This window comes from Salvia miltiorrhiza, chromosome 4, assembly GCF_028751815.1.
Source record: "Salvia miltiorrhiza cultivar Shanhuang (shh) chromosome 4, IMPLAD_Smil_shh, whole genome shotgun sequence".
In the NCBI taxonomy this organism is placed as follows: domain Eukaryota; kingdom Viridiplantae; phylum Streptophyta; class Magnoliopsida; order Lamiales; family Lamiaceae; genus Salvia; species Salvia miltiorrhiza.
This window is the reverse complement of record NC_080390.1, coordinates 47897518-47913925: the sequence shown is the minus strand read 5'-3', so window position 1 is coordinate 47913925 and position 16408 is coordinate 47897518. Positions and strand designations below refer to the sequence as shown.

The 16408-nt window shown below is 36.4% G+C and overlaps 3 protein-coding genes and 1 non-coding gene across 7 annotated transcripts; all 4 read left to right on the top strand.

Annotated features, from left to right (window-relative positions):
- The first annotated feature begins 2996 nt into the window (after positions 1-2996).
- Positions 2997-5441, top strand: LOC131023927 (uncharacterized). 4 transcript variants are annotated; one of them, XM_057953579.1, is made up of 4 exons: positions 2997-3485; positions 3970-4083; positions 4659-4759; positions 4867-5441. In XM_057953579.1, exons 2-4 carry the CDS (start codon positions 3986-3988, stop codon positions 5361-5363), a joined length of 696 nt encoding a protein of 231 aa, XP_057809562.1. In that variant the 5' UTR covers positions 2997-3485; positions 3970-3985; the 3' UTR covers positions 5364-5441. The 4 variants fall into 4 exon arrangements, with proteins under 4 accessions (XP_057809562.1, XP_057809561.1, XP_057809563.1 ...); XM_057953578.1 differs by having other exon boundaries at positions 3003-3374; positions 4664-4759; XM_057953580.1 differs by having other exon boundaries at positions 3003-3374.
- A 3105-nt stretch (positions 5442-8546) lies between these two features.
- Positions 8547-10185, top strand: LOC131023925 (protein rough sheath 2 homolog). Its single transcript, XM_057953577.1, has one exon. The coding sequence runs from the start codon at positions 8975-8977 to the stop codon at positions 10001-10003; it is 1029 nt and encodes a 342-aa protein (XP_057809560.1). The 5' UTR covers positions 8547-8974; the 3' UTR covers positions 10004-10185.
- A 1164-nt stretch (positions 10186-11349) lies between these two features.
- Positions 11350-11421, top strand: TRNAD-GUC (transfer RNA aspartic acid (anticodon GUC)). The gene has a single exon. It is a non-coding gene; the product is annotated as a tRNA-Asp (tRNA).
- Positions 11422-13114: 1693 nt separating this feature from the next.
- On the top strand, positions 13115-16054 carry LOC131023924 (uncharacterized). Its single transcript, XM_057953576.1, has 3 exons — positions 13115-13394; positions 15089-15167; positions 15763-16054. Exons 1-3 carry the CDS (start codon positions 13153-13155, stop codon positions 15808-15810), a joined length of 369 nt encoding a protein of 122 aa, XP_057809559.1. The 5' UTR covers positions 13115-13152; the 3' UTR covers positions 15811-16054.
- Positions 16055-16408: the final 354 nt, after the last annotated feature.

The window sequence follows — 16408 nt, the reverse complement described above, 5'->3', positions numbered from 1 at the left end:
ACACTTGTCTTTCTCTCTCTCCGGCGAATCAGCAATAGACAACCATTGTTGTCGTTCTCACTCTTTCTCGCCTACCCCTGATTCAAGTGACGACAGTGGTCTGGGCAAAAGGAGTACCATTGATATGCCCATGAATGATCTCAAGTCTTTGTCTCTTTTGCGGAATGCAGTCTGTTTTGCCCAAGATCCTGTCCACCTATCCTATTGCCCAAAATGTGTCCTCCTAAACACAAAAAAAAACACAAAACACACGAAAACAAGACTCGATCTAAACCTAAACGAAGCACAAAAACAACACGAAAAATGGGCTCATCAGGCAGCAAAGCCGACGCCGCTGCAAAACCCCAACTTCTTCGCCCATCTCCATCTCCCTCGCTCATCTCGTCCTCCATTCTTCATCCCTCTCTTTCACACGCATCAGTGAACAACACTCATCGACGGGTGTCTCTTTCTCTCTCTCTCTCTCTCTCTCTCTCTCCTGCGAATCAGCAACAAGGAGCCACCGTCGCCGTTCTCTCTCTCACCTACCCCTGATTCAGAGTGACGGTAGTAAGGCTGCCGCCCCTGCAAAACCCCAACCCCCAAGTTTGCCCGCATCCTCCCTCGATTCCAACAACGACAGCCTTGGCCGTCGCCGCTCTAAGCCCTAGTCACCCCTTTATTCTCTCTCTTCCCTTAATCTCAGTCACCGCCGCCCGCATGTGTGCGGCGGTGCTGCCTCCAAACCCTATTTCAAGCAACGATGCCGCCACCACCAACGCGACGTCGCCTCCACGGGGACCTCCTCTATCTCCGGCTAAACAACTGTGGCAGAGCCGCCGCCGTCGCTCTCCCCCTCTTCGACAGTCTGCTATATATTACGTTTAAAACTTTTAAAAAGAAATGAGTTAATCTCTGATTAATTTAACATTTTGAAATTTTCAATAATTAGTTATTTTGAATAAAAAAATGAGTTGAATTTTATGAAATTAATTTGTAATTAATTTAAAATTTTGAAATTGAATTAATTTATTTAATATGCATTTTCGAATTTTCTGTGAACTTATTTTAAATTAAAAACACAATAAAGAGTGGTTCACTATATACGTTTAATTAAATACACTAAACAAGTGGGCAATAACACTTTACAATCTAATCTAACTCTTCATAATTCATGTGCACAAAAGAAGTGTGTATTCATTATTGGGATGGAAGGAGTATTTAACTTTTTCAAAAAAAGTTATATTTACATGTGTTGTATTCGTTTATTCTATATTTATGTGATTTCATATTTATCGTTTCTATCATAAATATGTACCACAAAGGTTTTTATTTGTAAGTTCTATTTAAATTATCTAAATAAATTAGTGATATTATATAGTAATTTATTTGAGCCATGTTTTTAATTCTTATTATCTTCAATAGTTTATCTTTTAATCTTCAACACATTTGATGATTTTTTTTGTTTTCTTTTATAGTTATAGAAGAAACACATCACACATATTAAAGGGAAGAAGTAAAAATGAGTAGTTTTTTATATATTATAAAAAGAATGGACATCTTTCTATTACAAATTAAAAATTAAAATGAGCAATTTTCATTATTAACACAAAATTAAATATACAAATTTGTGTCATCTTATAGCACTAACTAATTATCCAATAACAATAAAAAACTAAACATTTAAAAATTCCTAACGTTTTATGTCTATGCGGCTTTGCGCACTTCTTCTTCTTCTCATAGTTATATATCTTATAATCTAATTCTTGTATTTTTCGGCTTTTATTTTGCAACTATTGGAAGAAAAAAAAAGTTGAATGCATTTGTGAACTTTCGTCAATTAGAAAAATAAATTCAAACCTATAATGCTGTTTGTAGCATTATTGAACAATATGACTAAAAATACTTTTAATTAGGCTATCTCTAACCTTTACACCAAACTCAAACCTCATAAAACACTTTTTATACATTTTCTTTTCTATTTTTTTAATCATGTCTATATATATTTTTTTCTCATGTTATATGTCAACTCACAAAAGTTTTTGATCATTAGTTTCATATAATTATATTTTATATCATGTAACTTTTATATTATTAATGTTATTTCAATCATATAGTATTTGCTAAATTTTCTAATATAACATGTAATTTAAGCAAGCTAAATTTTTTATGGGTAATTTTATTCACAACCCCCATTTTACTCATTATAGCCTCCGACATAAAATAATAATAAAAAATATAATAAATTGACTATTTTATCCCTTACAGCCCCTTAATTATTTACCTAGTAAATAAATTTAGCTTTTCTCTTAGATACCACAGTTAAATAGCTTCTGAACAACTTATGCGTCGAAATATGTAACCCATTATATTGATGTACAATATCATTAAGAATTTGTACAAGAGAATGGCTTCCAAGAAGTTGATAATTTTGGCCTACGTTAGTGCTTCCTTGTTGCAGCAGTTACGATAAATAAAAAATGTTTCAACAAAAGTACTTGGTTTAAATTTTCCATATTTGTTTCTAGCAATCCAGATTCAATTTGGCAATTCTCAATTTCTTATATCAAGTACGCTGCATATTCGATGATATTTACACAGGAGTCTTGCAAATTTTTTAACACTGTATGTGAACAAACTTCATATTTAGAAACTCTCCATCTCTGCTGTTTTAGTTTTTCTTTGAAAAGTCGATTATACTCCCTACATACTTAGCAACGCGTCCCACTTTTTGAGTTTTTTGTGCAATGATGATAATCTTCAATCTTGGAATAGTTCTCCCTTGGGGCTTCAAAGCAAAGCCAAGTTTGGAACGAGAAATTACTGGGTTTAATTTTGGGGGCTATATGGGTAAAGTAGTCAATTTATTTTTTTAAATTTTTTTTAATAAGGGGCTATAAGTGAGTAAAATGGAGGCTATGTATAAAATCACCCATTTTTTTTTTTTATTATTTTAGTTAATTATACGGCCCAATTTTTGTAGTCTTATAAGTACATTAATTATGAGTCCACTCTTCATTTCTAAAATAGGTCCATGAATTATTAGCCCAAACCCTCCTCTGTCTCTCTCTTCTTTTCTTCACTCATGCGCATCACATATTGAAACCGCTCACTGCTCTCTCTCTCGGACTCTCGCACAAACCTCTCAGTTGCACTGCTCTGTCTCTCTCGACCGCACACCATCAACTCCCTAGACTCTCTCCCCCTATATCTCTTTCCATACTACAGAACACCCACGCACCAACCAGAAACCCTCATTCACGAATTCCGGCGAGATCCGCCATTTATCGTCGTGCTCCGCGGTTCTGCTGTTGCAACAGCATGGCGGCGCCGCCGGCTCTGTTTCTCCCCACTGATTTCGACACCTTGCATGCTCTCCTTTCCGTTTTCTTCGGGCCACACATCAATTCAAGTTGTTTTTACTAAAATTGGGGTGTGAATTCATTTTATCTTCGATTAAGAAGAGAAAAAAAAAAAAAAAAGTAGATTCAAGAAAAGGCATTTATGTAAGACAATTTTCCTTATATTTCTTTTACGGTGAAGACATTGAGTGAATTTTGTTGGTTTGATTGCTGAAATCCATGTTTATGAGTAAAACTGTTGGTGAAATCACACCTGAAAAATTTGAAATTGTTATTGAAATCACGTTTAATTAGATAATGCCTGAAATTTTGGAGGAAAAAACTGTCAATTTTTTGCTGGGAAAATATTAACGTTAGAAAATTGTGTTTTCATATATATAAAATATAAATATTGTTTCAAATAGTTGGTTACAAAATTACAATTTTCTAACTCATTGCTTTCGAATTTGCATCAGCATATAATTTTATTTCCAGGTATTTTCTGGCCTCATTGCAGTTAATTGATACTCCATCTTTTAGTTATGAAACAATTGGAATGGGGAAAAATTCTTGCACTTATGATCGAGGGAATTTCATTTCACTATTTTCTACTTGCATTTTTAATTTATATCTTATTATTGGAACGCAGAGAATAGCAATCATCAATGGGGAATGCAGTTGGTTCGATTTTCTCTGGAGTTGGTCAAGTTGTTGGAAATATTTTCGGCCATCCTCTTGATTTCCTCTCTGGAAAATCTTGCAAGTAATATTCTCTTCTTACTCTAAATTTTTCATTTAGATTTCTCACTGTCATAATTATTATTTTGGTATGTTTAAATTCACTACATACAAATTGTTTCTTTAATTTTGATTTCCTTTCTAATTTCTCATGTTTGCGTACAATATATTACTATGAGCTACATTTTGTAAAAACATGTCACTGGTATTCGAATTCTAACCTATATGGCTATTTCCAATGTGACTAATTTAGATAATGGCCAGTAGTGGTTCTCGTGTGATGTGGCCTGATGGGAACAGTCTTATACAACAGAAATGTATAATTTCTTGATCTTGGCTGTTTTTTTTGGAATTACATAGAGGTATATGTATATATATCAAATAAATGCTAATACTGCACGCAAACGGGAATGAACCCAAGACCTCTCAGAAAGGAGAGTCTTGTGGTGCCTCAGCTTTGCTACTTGTGCAGGCCTCATTGGTTTGATATTGGCTGTTAAAATAGAATCATTATTGTCTAAAATAAATGATGAATCAATCAATTTTTGTGTGATTGGCATGATGAAAAAATTCAAAATTTAACCAATTTTTTTGTAGCAGCTCAGTATGTGCTCCAACATGGGATTTCCTCTGTTACATCGAAAACTTCTGCGTGGCACAGTTGTTGAAGTTTGTGATGGTCGCAATCTTAGTCTACTTTGGTAATAACTGTCCAAATTTTCTTTATAATTTGGACATTTTTTTTTGGTTTTTGGTTGGAATTTGGACATTCTTTTTTAACTAACAAAACTAAAATATATATATGCAGTGCTGTTGTTCTTTTATCTATTGTTCAGCTTGGGAATCTGTCAATGCATTTGCCGCACACTTTGTCACATTATATGGGCCTTTTTCTCTAGCTACTTCTCAGCACTGCACTGCTGCTGCTCCTACTGCTATCTCAAGCTTCAATCTGTGAAGCGGAATGGGAGGCAGAGGCGGAGGCGGAGGCGAGATGTGGAAGCACCAAGCAGCAGTAGTGGTGGTGGTGGTGAGGATGTGTATGAAGTAGGAGAAGTGCCCACATCCCGACCACCTAGGAGGAATGTTGAGTGTAAGAAGAAGAGGTATAAAGAGGAACATTTGAGGAGATCTTTGAGGCCTAATTCTCATCGAGCTGCCCTCGAGTTGTCTGGGAATTCTCATCATTTGCATAGGGTGAACACTTTCAAGAATGTTGATGATCATATTCGAGTAACTAGGACTTCCAAATTCTCTCAGAAGGGGGGATCTAGACATAGGGCTCGGGCTCGTCGTGGGAGGTGACACCGACTTTTTCATTTTATTTTTACACATGTATTATTATTTTGTATTGGAAAATAAAGAAAATTGGTTAAGATGAAATAATAGATACTCGTACTAAATTATTTCAGAGTACAATGTGTTGAGATGGTTTAACGATCAATTTTGTGTATTCAACACTAGACTTCTCGTTTCACTAGATGAATTATTTAAAAATTCTGATGTAGAATGCAGGATTATTGATGCAACATGTTCCTTATTTTATGATTACAAGGTATGAATACAAGCATTTCCATGATAATTTTAAAAATTGAATCCATAATCTTTCTTTAATAATAAAATATTTTATTTTTATAAATTAAAATAGCTAATTCCACTAATAAAAGATTATTGATATTCAACTCCATCAGGATTCTATTTTATTCATGTGGTTTATTTGGTTAATTTTCTTATGTGGCTTGTGTGGCAACTAATTGTTTGTTTATGTGGTTATTTTTTTGCCTGTAATTTGTTTAATTTTATTTACTTTGCTTTTTCACTACTATTTTTATTATTATTAAAATCCCAAGAATAATTTATTGTAATATTAATTTAATTTAGTTTTTGATATATTTCTAAACGTAATCATTATGTTACATTATTGGTCCTAAAGTTTAGGTTCTAAAACAATATTGAATTTAATAAAAAATAATTATTTATTAAATTTCAAATATCATACTATTTAATTATATTATAAAAAATTATGACAAACACACTCTAAATAGTGAATAATGATGCGAAATATTCATTTAAGATAATTAAAATCAATAGTTATTCACAAATATAGTTTCAATAAATCGTAGTCAATATAATGTTCATAGTACACATCCACATATTATTTCATGGTAATCCTATTATTTCATATGCAAACAAATATATGCATAAAATAAAACTTAATGTACAATTTTCAGATTTTGTATATATTTTTAATTAATAATTGTACAATTTTTTTATACAGCTGGCTTTATGTAAGATAAATGTAAGAATTTTTACAAAAAAAAAAAACAATGAAATCTATCACCATTTAAGATAAGAGCGGTGCTTCACATCAACTTAAGTAGATTAATCATGTTTTTTTATAAAAATGAACATTTTTTCATACACAAATTATGAATACGAGTATTTCACTCTGTCAACACATAAAAATCTCTGGCCACAAACACTCTTTCACTTGTTTAAAGGTGGAGTAAATGAACTGTGCTAGTTTAGAATGGCCCAGCAGAGAGCCAGCCCCTTGCTATGTATGGAAATGCCGTTATGGAATAAAAATTTCTTGTTAAGAGGCTCTCTATATGGAATAAAAATCCCAGGCTACAAACACTTTCAGTTGTTCAAGGGTGGAGCAAATTTATTGAATCAATAATTCAAAATGTTTTAATCAAATACATTGATGTATATGAAATAAAACTGTGGAAAATTTGCAGCGTTACAGAGGAAGGATAAAGTAGAGTTTTTGATGAGGTGAGGAAAGGGATGTTGACATTCCATGTTAGAGTCGTGAAAAGGAAAAAGGGGTGGTAGTGGTAGGGCACTGATTACTACAAAATATAGAAGTCGCATTTCACTTTAGTGTGGAAAAATGAGAGCTTGAGAAAGCGCGCATGGGATTCCCAGTGTGATGGGCACGCATCACAGAGAAAGGCACTGTAGAGGGAGAGAGGTCCCCGCCCCACCAACGGACCAGACACAGAGTGTTGGTGGAGTAGCCACAACAGATCCGAGAAATGCGGTGCTGCGTCCTGCTACCCACCACTCTCCCTTTCCCACCCACGCGCTCAGCTTTCACCCTCACTTTCACCCCTCCTCAACTATTTTTTTTTCTAAGTATTTAACTTTTCTAGACTAAATACATCACATTTTGTTATTGACAGAATAGTACTCTTTCCGTCCCATGAAGCAAGACTAAGTTTTCTTTTTGATCTGTCCCATCATGCAAGATCAATTTTTGAAAATAGCAAAAAATTTACTTTTTATTCATTTTTTCACCTACCACACTTAACACACAAAATATCAATTTCTTAATTCTCGTGCCGAAAAGAACTAGGTCTTGCTTCATAGGACGGAGGGAGTATTTAACAATTGGTCTTCATTTTAAATCTAGCAGTATTTTTTTCAGGTTATCCCGCGAAGTTTGATCAATTTTCTTATATGGTAAAAGAGTTTTCCTTTATTCACCTTTATACTTTTTCACCTATCGCATTTAACACACAAAATACTAAATTCTTAAAATATGCGTCGAAAAAAAATTGCTTAAGCTTCACGGGACATAGGGAGTATTATCTTTTTAAATGGTGGAAGTATGACATAATTTTGAAAGAGTGAAAATTTAAAATGCCATATTTCTTAAGTTATATATGAAGAATGTCATCTTTTATAAACATAAGCATTATATACCCTATTCTTTAAATACTCTTTGATTTGATGAGTTTGTTTGGATTTTTGTGAAAGTCTTACACATTTGACCGATTTGACAACTATCAGTCATAAAAGTCAACGATTTGACAACTATCAGTCAATAGTACATATGATCGGTGGGTGGCTAGATCATGTGTCCGCCCGGTGAAATTATCAATATCAAAGGATAAAATAGGTATTTCACATAATTTGGGCATAAAATGCTTAAATTTATAAAGTAGAGCATTTTTCATATACAACATAAGGAATATGACATTTTTGCCTATTAACACATTTTGAAATAACAGACCAATTTTGATATCTACGATTATATTAACTCATTATTTCTGCTTGTGGTGTTTATAATTTTAATAATATTAAATGTAACGTGTGAAATTGTATAACGGGTTAAATTCTCTATTATTATTTTTAATGAAACTTTAGTTTTGCATATAAATTTTAAAGTTTAACATAATACTCTCTTCATCCTTTAAACATCTTCCTAAGTCTAGCTAAGGACGCCACGAGTTTTAATAAAAAAATTTATTATGTATTTGATGATCACAACAAAGGATTATATGAGGAAGGGAAGGGAGTAATAACTAAATTATTAATTCTATTTAATTACCAATTAGAATTTCAGTCTAATTTACTGTTAATTGATATTGTTTCAACAGAAACAATGTTAAATTTGGCAATTGTTATTGTGTTAATAGGCAAAAATGCCATTTTCTTATAAACACGTGTAAAAATGCCTCATTGTTATTTGTTACTACATTAATCACTCGGCTAGTCACATCAAACAGTAAATTTAACGGATATATTGTGATTGGTAAGTAATTCAATAGTGATAGTACATGTAAAAGTAGAATTGAATAGAAATTACTGGACGCGACATGAGAAATAAGGTTTTATATATAAAGTGAGATGAGATGGGGGCAAGGCAAGAGTAATTATTAATGATTGGGGGGAGTGGAAGCGACGCAGAAGCAAATGGGCAAAGATGTGTAGTGAGTTCGCACAGGCACAGCTAAGGCATCTTGTACAGTAGTGTGCGCTCCACAGCCACAGCGTGCTGTCATCTCCACCATAATTCCAAGACCCTACCCCCTACCACTATATAATCTTTTCCTAGCCTCAAACACAACAGTAAATCAACAGTTGGCGGATTGTGTAATTGGTAGTGCGATGAGTAGTGTGAGATGAAGGAGCGTCAGCGGTGGCAGCCGGAAGAAGACGCCCTCCTCCGCGCCTACGTCAAGCAGTACGGCCCCCGGGAATGGAACCTCATCTCCCACCGCATGGGCGCTACCCTTGACCGCGACCCCAAATCCTGCCTCGAGCGCTGGAAGAACTACCTCAAGCCTGGCATTAAGAAGGGCTCTCTCACCCCCGACGAGCAGACCCTCGTCATCTCCCTGCAGGCTAAGTACGGCAACAAGTGGAAGAAGATCGCCGCCGAGGTCCCCGGCCGCACCGCCAAGCGCCTCGGCAAGTGGTGGGAGGTCTTCAAGGAGAAGCAGCTCAAGCACCAAAACACCTCCGATTACGCCGCCGCCTCGCCGGAGAAACCCGCGCAGGGCAAGTACGACCATATTTTGGACACCTTCGCCGAGAAGTACGTCCAGCCTAAGCTCGTCGCTTTTCATCAGCCGCCCGATCCGCCGCCGGTACTGTCGCTCGGCTCAGCCGAGACGGCGAATTCCGGCGCGGCGCTCCCGCCGTGGATGAATGCGATCTCGATCGCCACCCCCACGGCGACGTCGTCGCTGACCTCGTCTTCGTCGACGGCATCGCCGTCGGTGAGCCTGACGCTGTCGCCGTCGGAAGCGGATGCGGTGCCGGTGCAGCAGCAGATGGGGATCCTGATCCAGTACGCGAGGGAGGTGGAGGAAGGGCGGGAGGTATGGGTGCGGCACAGGAAGGAGGCGACGTGGCGGCTGAACCGGCTGGAGCAGCAGCTGGAGTCGGAGAAGGCGCGGCGGAGGAGGGAGAAGACGGAGGAGATAGAGGCGAAGATAAGGAGGTTGAGGGAGGAGGAGATGGCGTATGTTAGCAGGATGGAAGGAGAGTACAGGGAGCAGCTGAGCGCGCTGCAGAGAGAGGCAGAGGCTAAAGAGGCAAAGTTAATGGAGGCTTGGTGCAGCGTTCACGTGCGGCTCGAGAAGCTGCTCAACCAAATTGGGCCCCACCACAGCGGCGGCGCCATGGCTGCTTTCCTTTCCCAATAATAGACTGAAACCTTTTGCCCATATATAGCTTCTCTCTAGAAACTTTGTCATCGAATATAAATACACTAGTGGATCGATGCTATCCAAAATGCTCAAATGAATTTGCATCCTCATATATATATATATATATCTCGTCTATTTCTCTCTCTCACTAACAATAATGAAGAAGATGCATTTGGTTACGATGAGCAGTTTGTATTTACACTCTCAAAAAGGAGTAATATCATACCAAGGTGCTACGAAATTTATATTCGTTGTGGAAAAAGGAGACAGGGTTTTGCTTAAGCTGGGCTTATTAAACAATGAATGACTGAATTTATTATTATTGTTATTATTAGTATTTTGCTGAGATAGTAAACAATGAATGAATCGATCGCACTGTAGTCGGTAACGAATTTGATTTGGTATGGACAGGGGTTTATGAGATTTTAATCAATACTATTTTACAAGAAAAACATCTTTCGGAACTTGCAAGAAGACTTTAATAATTTGTAAAATTGTTTTAGGTATAATGACGCAATCGTCTTTTCGTCTCAATGAGCAAGACATAGTGTTATTAGTGTAAAAGTGATATAATATATGATTAATCGTAATTTATGGCTTGAACTTTAAAATTATTATTAAAAATAACACAAATTTTAAAATATAAAATTAAATAGTCTGAACTATGAAGTAATTAAAAAAAAAATTGTTACAACCAAAGAAAGAAAAAAAATCCACTAATACTCTAACTCCTAGGGTGACTCGAACCCCCGACCTATTGGTTGGAGGAGAATCGTCTTACCAAGAGACTGCGCTTCATCATCAACTATGAAGTAATTTGTAAAACCACATTAAAAAATACGCCTCAACTTCAAAATTATTTGTAGAAAAGATTTGAATTTTAAAGTTATTTTTAAAAATTTCATACATATTACTCCATCCGTTCACAAAGATTATGTGTTTATTACTATTTTCGTTCGTCCACAAAGATGGTGAATTTTCCTTTTTTAAAAACATCCTATATACTTTGAACTTCATTCACACTCAATATTTAGAAAATACTCATCCTTTACTTTTACAATTAAGTGGACCCAATGCTTCACATCTTCCAATTTTTTTATTAAAACTCATGTCTTCCACTCTATCATGCATTCTTTATGGATGGAGGGAGTAAAATATACAAAAAATAATTTGAATTTTGAAGTTATGTCTCTAGAAAGAATACTCATTCCCATAATATGAGCTAAATTTAAGTTTTACTTCTATTTTTATAAATTTATATTGGATTTATACAAATTCATTTCATTTCAACTTTGTTCATTTTATGTGGGTAAAAGTGTAAAGTAAATTTAAGCAAGCATAAAGTCGTTGTAGTATAGTGGTAAGTATTCCCGCCTGTCACGCGGGTGACCCGGGTTCGATCCCCGGCAACGGCGATATATATTTTTTAATTTTTGCTTAGTATTTGAACCATTTTCTGGGTACCACTTGCTAAAAGCCCACTGCAGGGATGAGTCCAATCCATGAATCCAGCAGCCAAAATATTTTATTTTACACGCTCTTCAATTTAAAATGCGTGCACCATTATTTTGATCACTTAAGAATTAAGACTAAAACTAAACAGCATTTCTCTAATTACACTATAACTTCTTTAAAATATTTGATAAAGTAGTATTAAATTATTTAAATTAATAAATTCCTTGAAACAACATTTTTATTGCCAAAATTTAGAAGGTTAGTTATTCTTACAGGTTTTTTTTTCTTCCTTTACACTTTACTTTTTCTTCTCATTTTTCCTTTATATCCTTTAATTACAAAAATTAAATAATTTCACTTATTATCAAGAGTCAATACATGAAATTGGCCACTTTGATATGATAAATTTAAAATTTGTCCATTCAGATAAAAAATTTAAAATTTGATCAATTTTTGTGCAAAAAGTCTAAAGTACCCTACCACTAAGTTGTATTGATGATTTATAATGATTCAAAAATAGTTCGTCCTCTTCAAGTATTTTTACTGTATTTTGACCGAGTCAACTCCATCTCCAATGAGCCCTTGTATTGGAGAAGGAGAAAGGGAGTTCACCTGCTAGTGTTAGTTGGAAATTTGAATTATAAAGATTGAATTCGCAATCAACATTATTTATAGTTGTTAATTCAAGCTTCAAAATTCGATTTTACAATTGAATAGGTCGGGGGTTCGAGTCACCCTATGAGCTAGAGTGTGAGTGAGTTTTTTCCTTTCTTTGGTTGTAACAATTTAAAAAAAAAAGCTAGTGTTGGATGTGAATTCGAGTTTTAAAACTTCAATTGCCAACTAAAGATCCAACAGCTTATTTAGGACCGACGGATTCGTTTCACTCAACTCCACAGTGAGGGAAACCAGCCTGCTAATTTTATGGCTAGGAGAAGGCATCGGTCCCAGGCTTTGACTATCTTCGATTGTTTGTCCGCTCCTCGTATTTTTCTTGCTCTTGTTAGGATGGATCAACTTGGCTATCCTTTCCTAACTTTAGATTCCGTTATCATGCTGAAGGTTAGTTTGTTTTTAGTCTGTTCCCTCTTGATGTTGTTTCCTTTGTCCTCTGGATGTAGTCACATCTATGAATTGTATTGTTTTGTTTTGTTTGATGTCTGTTTTTCCTTGTGGTGTTTGTAGTCACATCTATGAGATATTGGTTGATATTTATTTACAGGTTGGAGGTCTGCCTATGTAATACCCCGTTTCCCTGAGTTAAATTTAGAATTTATTTTGAACTTAAGATTTAAGATGATTCACGCCGGATTGAGAAAAAGAATTTATTTTAATTCCAACAAAAATGATTTACAAAAACATTTGTAAATTTAGTTATTAAATTTATATGCATTGCATATTTATTTAATTTAGCATTCAAAGCATTTTCACGAGCTTTTATTTAAGCAAACACTGAAGAATTATTATAGTTTTCATAGTACAACCGGGAAGACTTTTTATTTTATTATTTTATTCCTCCCACTACTCCCACCTATTTCCACTCACACGTTACTTTTGTCTTCCACCCATCCACCACCTATCTCCACTTTACAACACTAAAAATTAGCTAAATTCCCATCCACCACCTACTCCCACCCTGTACTTACTCTCCTTCCAGCTTTAAACCATGATGGAAAGCAAATATTGTAGTCATGTTTCCACTCTTCTCCTACGCCAATAATTCACAAGTCACCAACCTCAACATATACTCCTTCAAAGAGTTCAAGTTTAGCCAAGAACAACAGGAAGCACTAACAACAGCCAAGTTCCCTTATCTTATTTTACTCACTCCTCTAGTTCCAACAAACTCAAAGAAATCAAAGTGCAGAGCACAACCATATTGCGAATGGATCAAACTGCCACAAAACTCAGATTTCAGCAACTCAAACCAGAGGTTTTATCTTTGAATCTCTCTACATATTGTATACTTGCTCATTCAGTTATGACACTACAATTGTAGCACATCAAACCTTCACATACTTCAAATCCATGATGACCCATTTCATTCATATACATGTGTTTACAGAAAACAAGAAAAACATTTTGAATAAATGTACAAATAAGTTATGTTAAATCTGCATACAATCTGTGTACATATATACATATATGAAGCACGTTTGAGAAGAGAAGTAGAACCCCAAAGCTTGAATTTTTATTCTTTATTTCTGAACTTGCTACGTTGAGTCGGGTTGCTGTTTTTGGGTGTGAGTCGAGTCGGGGTGGTGGCTGGACTAGGCTGAGATTTCGCAGAGGGAGGCCGTGGCGCGGCGGCCCTACCGCTGTCGTCCGGCCACGGACGGAGGGAGAGCAGGGTAGAGAGGGCGGCGATGGTGGCGGCATGAAGCTGCTGCCGTCGGCCAAAGTTCAGCGGAGGGAGGCAGGGCACGGCGGCGGTCCCGCTGCTGCCCGGCCACGGCTGGAGAGATAGAGGTGGTGTGGTCTGGTCTGGGCGGGGGATTGAGCGAAGGACGGCGGCAGCCGTGGGTTGCTGTCGCCGGGAAATTGATGAGGGAGACCGAGGGAAGCAGTGGCTGCTGCTGCTGCTGCTGTCGGCCAGTTGGGTGAAGGGAATGGAGCTCCGGCGGCGGTGAAACTTCGAGAGGAAAGAGGAACGAGCAGATCTTGGATCAGTCGAGAGAGAGGGTGACTGATGAGGGAGAGACAACGGTGACTTGTAGTTGTTGCGTCGCCGGAGAATAGAGAGTTTGAGGGATGGCGTCTGTGTGTGTGGGTTCTTATGAGGAGATCGAGGAAGATGGTGGCAGAGGACGCGGCCGCGGCTTGGCAGCGGCAGGGGGAGACCGGAGGAGATTCGAGGGAGAGAGAGAGACGGCAGCCTTTCAGCCGTGAATTCGCCGGAAGAGAGACTGCGGCGGCCGAGCTTTGAGAGAGATTTTGGCGTGAATGGAGAGAGAAGAGAGAGTGAGATGGGAAGTGAGCTGCGTTTGCGGTTGTGTGTATGCGTGCGTTTGTTTTGAGATAAGAAGGAAGGAAGACTAGTGTTGGGCTAGGGCTTGCATTGAGTTTGGGCCATTTTTATTTTAGTGGGCTCATTTATTTAGAAGAGCATTTGGGCCTCTTATTTAATCAAGAAAGCTGGGCCGATTTTTGGGCTTGAGTGTGGGCCGATTTATTTCAATTACTTGGGCCAATGATTTTGTTTTAAATTTTCAACTGGGCCTTTATTAATTTATTCAATTGGGCTGTGCAGCTTCTTTATTTATAATGGACTGCACTATTTTAATTAATTAGACTTATTAACCTTGATTAATTATTTTTAATTTGCATAATAATATTATATTATTATTATGTGCATATTTTAAGTAAATTACTTAATATATGCTAAGCATGATATGAAATTGCATTTATTTTGCAATAAAGGTATTTAATTGGTTTTAATTATAATTCCAATTATTTAAGAAAATCGAGTAAGGATATTGTTGGTGTCCTTAACTCAAGAATTTAGTTTTCAATTATTTATTTACTAAATTTTGAAAACCCGGCTAAGTGAATCATAGAATATTAAGCACTACACCATGACTTAAGATTAGATTCAAGGAGACCTATTAAGAATATAATTTCTTGTAGGCTTTGTGGACCAAGGGGATTAGCACTGCTTTCCCAAGACAGGTTATGTGATTATGATCTTCAGGCTTTGCCTATCCAGGTGGGCATTACTTTTACTATACGTATATAGAGATCCCCTGCGTGTCGTAGGCCTCTTATACGAATATATGCATGAGATGATTTTAACTGTTAATTTCAGTTTATTATTATGCCAAATGATAAATGACTCTTATGAAATGAAAATGAAATGTTTATGAAATGAAATGAAATGTTTATGAAATGATTGACTGCCAAAAATGTTTATGTTTTTATATGTATCCTATCTGTGTTGGTTCGCCAACTTTAAAGGAAATCCAATTGGGATCCTATGCTAGACAAAGGTCGCTAGCTAGGGTTAACGTGTACACTCATGGAGACCGCGAGTCGCTTGCGACCGGTCTTGGCGTCCGTGGTAAGGAGGCCTCCTTCCCGGCGCATGATAGAAAGGAACAGATATGGATCATATGAAGGAAAATGATCGGCCGATCGACTTTATGAAAATGAAAGAAATATTTTAGTAAGCGCAGGTCATTTAAGAAAACCCCTGTGTGTTACTGTTATGGCAGTTCAATTTATATATGTATGCATGTTGTATTTTCGGCTATGCCCACTGAGTATTTTTATACTCAGCCCTGCATGTATTTCTAAATGTGCAGGTTGAGCAGCTGATGGAATGGAATGATGTTGAGCGGGTGTTCCTTTAACATTTCAAGAAATGTAACCTTGAGTATACATCTTCATATGTATATCTCACACGTTTTCCGCTGCAAAACACTTTGATTAGGATAACTTTATGTTATGAAATTGTGACATGTGTTATTGGGTAACCCACCTTAATCAGTTCTCATTTATGTGTATGTTTTATAAGTATCCAAATAATCATATATGATCCTAGCATTTTATCTATGAGTGACATTTCCATATACTTTAATGTTAAGTAATTGTCCATTTCCATTTCTTATTGTTCACCCCAAGTCATAACCCCTGTTAACCCGTCATTGGGATAGTGGGCTGTGACAGAGTGGTATCAGAGCGGTTCGTTCGCTCTGGCCCTAGAAACCTTATTCTAAAGAGTCGAGTCTAGTTTGATTCTTTATACTTACATGGGTTCATATGGCACCGCTCAACACTCCATTGCATCGTGCTCAATCAAGGAAAGAAGGTAACTGCAGTTTCAACGTTTTAAAGATGTTAATGTTCTAAAATGCTTCATGAATATGTTTATGTGAAGAGCAGGTTATGATGAAATGTTGAATGTTTTGCCTTTCATGGCATATTTTCGCAATCTATGATGTTATGATC

Coding starts and splice junctions, on each gene's coding strand:
- LOC131023925 (XM_057953577.1), top strand. CDS start 8,975: ATGAAGGAGCGTCAGCGGTGGCAGCCGGAAGAAGACGCCCTCCTCCGC.
- LOC131023924 (XM_057953576.1), top strand. CDS start 13,153: ATGTTTCCACTCTTCTCCTACGCCAATAATTCACAAGTCACCAACCTC. Junction 13,395..15,088: donor TTCAGCAACTCAAACCAGAG/GTTTTATCTTTG, acceptor AATTTCTTGTAG/GCTTTGTGGACCAAGGGGAT. Junction 15,168..15,762: donor TTCAGGCTTTGCCTATCCAG/GTGGGCATTACT, acceptor CTAAATGTGCAG/GTTGAGCAGCTGATGGAATG.
- LOC131023927 (XM_057953578.1), top strand. CDS start 3,350: ATGCTCTCCTTTCCGTTTTCTTCGG. Junction 3,375..3,969: donor CTCCTTTCCGTTTTCTTCGG/GCCACACATCAA, acceptor ATTGGAACGCAG/AGAATAGCAATCATCAATGG. Junction 4,760..4,866: donor CGCAATCTTAGTCTACTTTG/GTAATAACTGTC, acceptor ATATATATGCAG/TGCTGTTGTTCTTTTATCTA.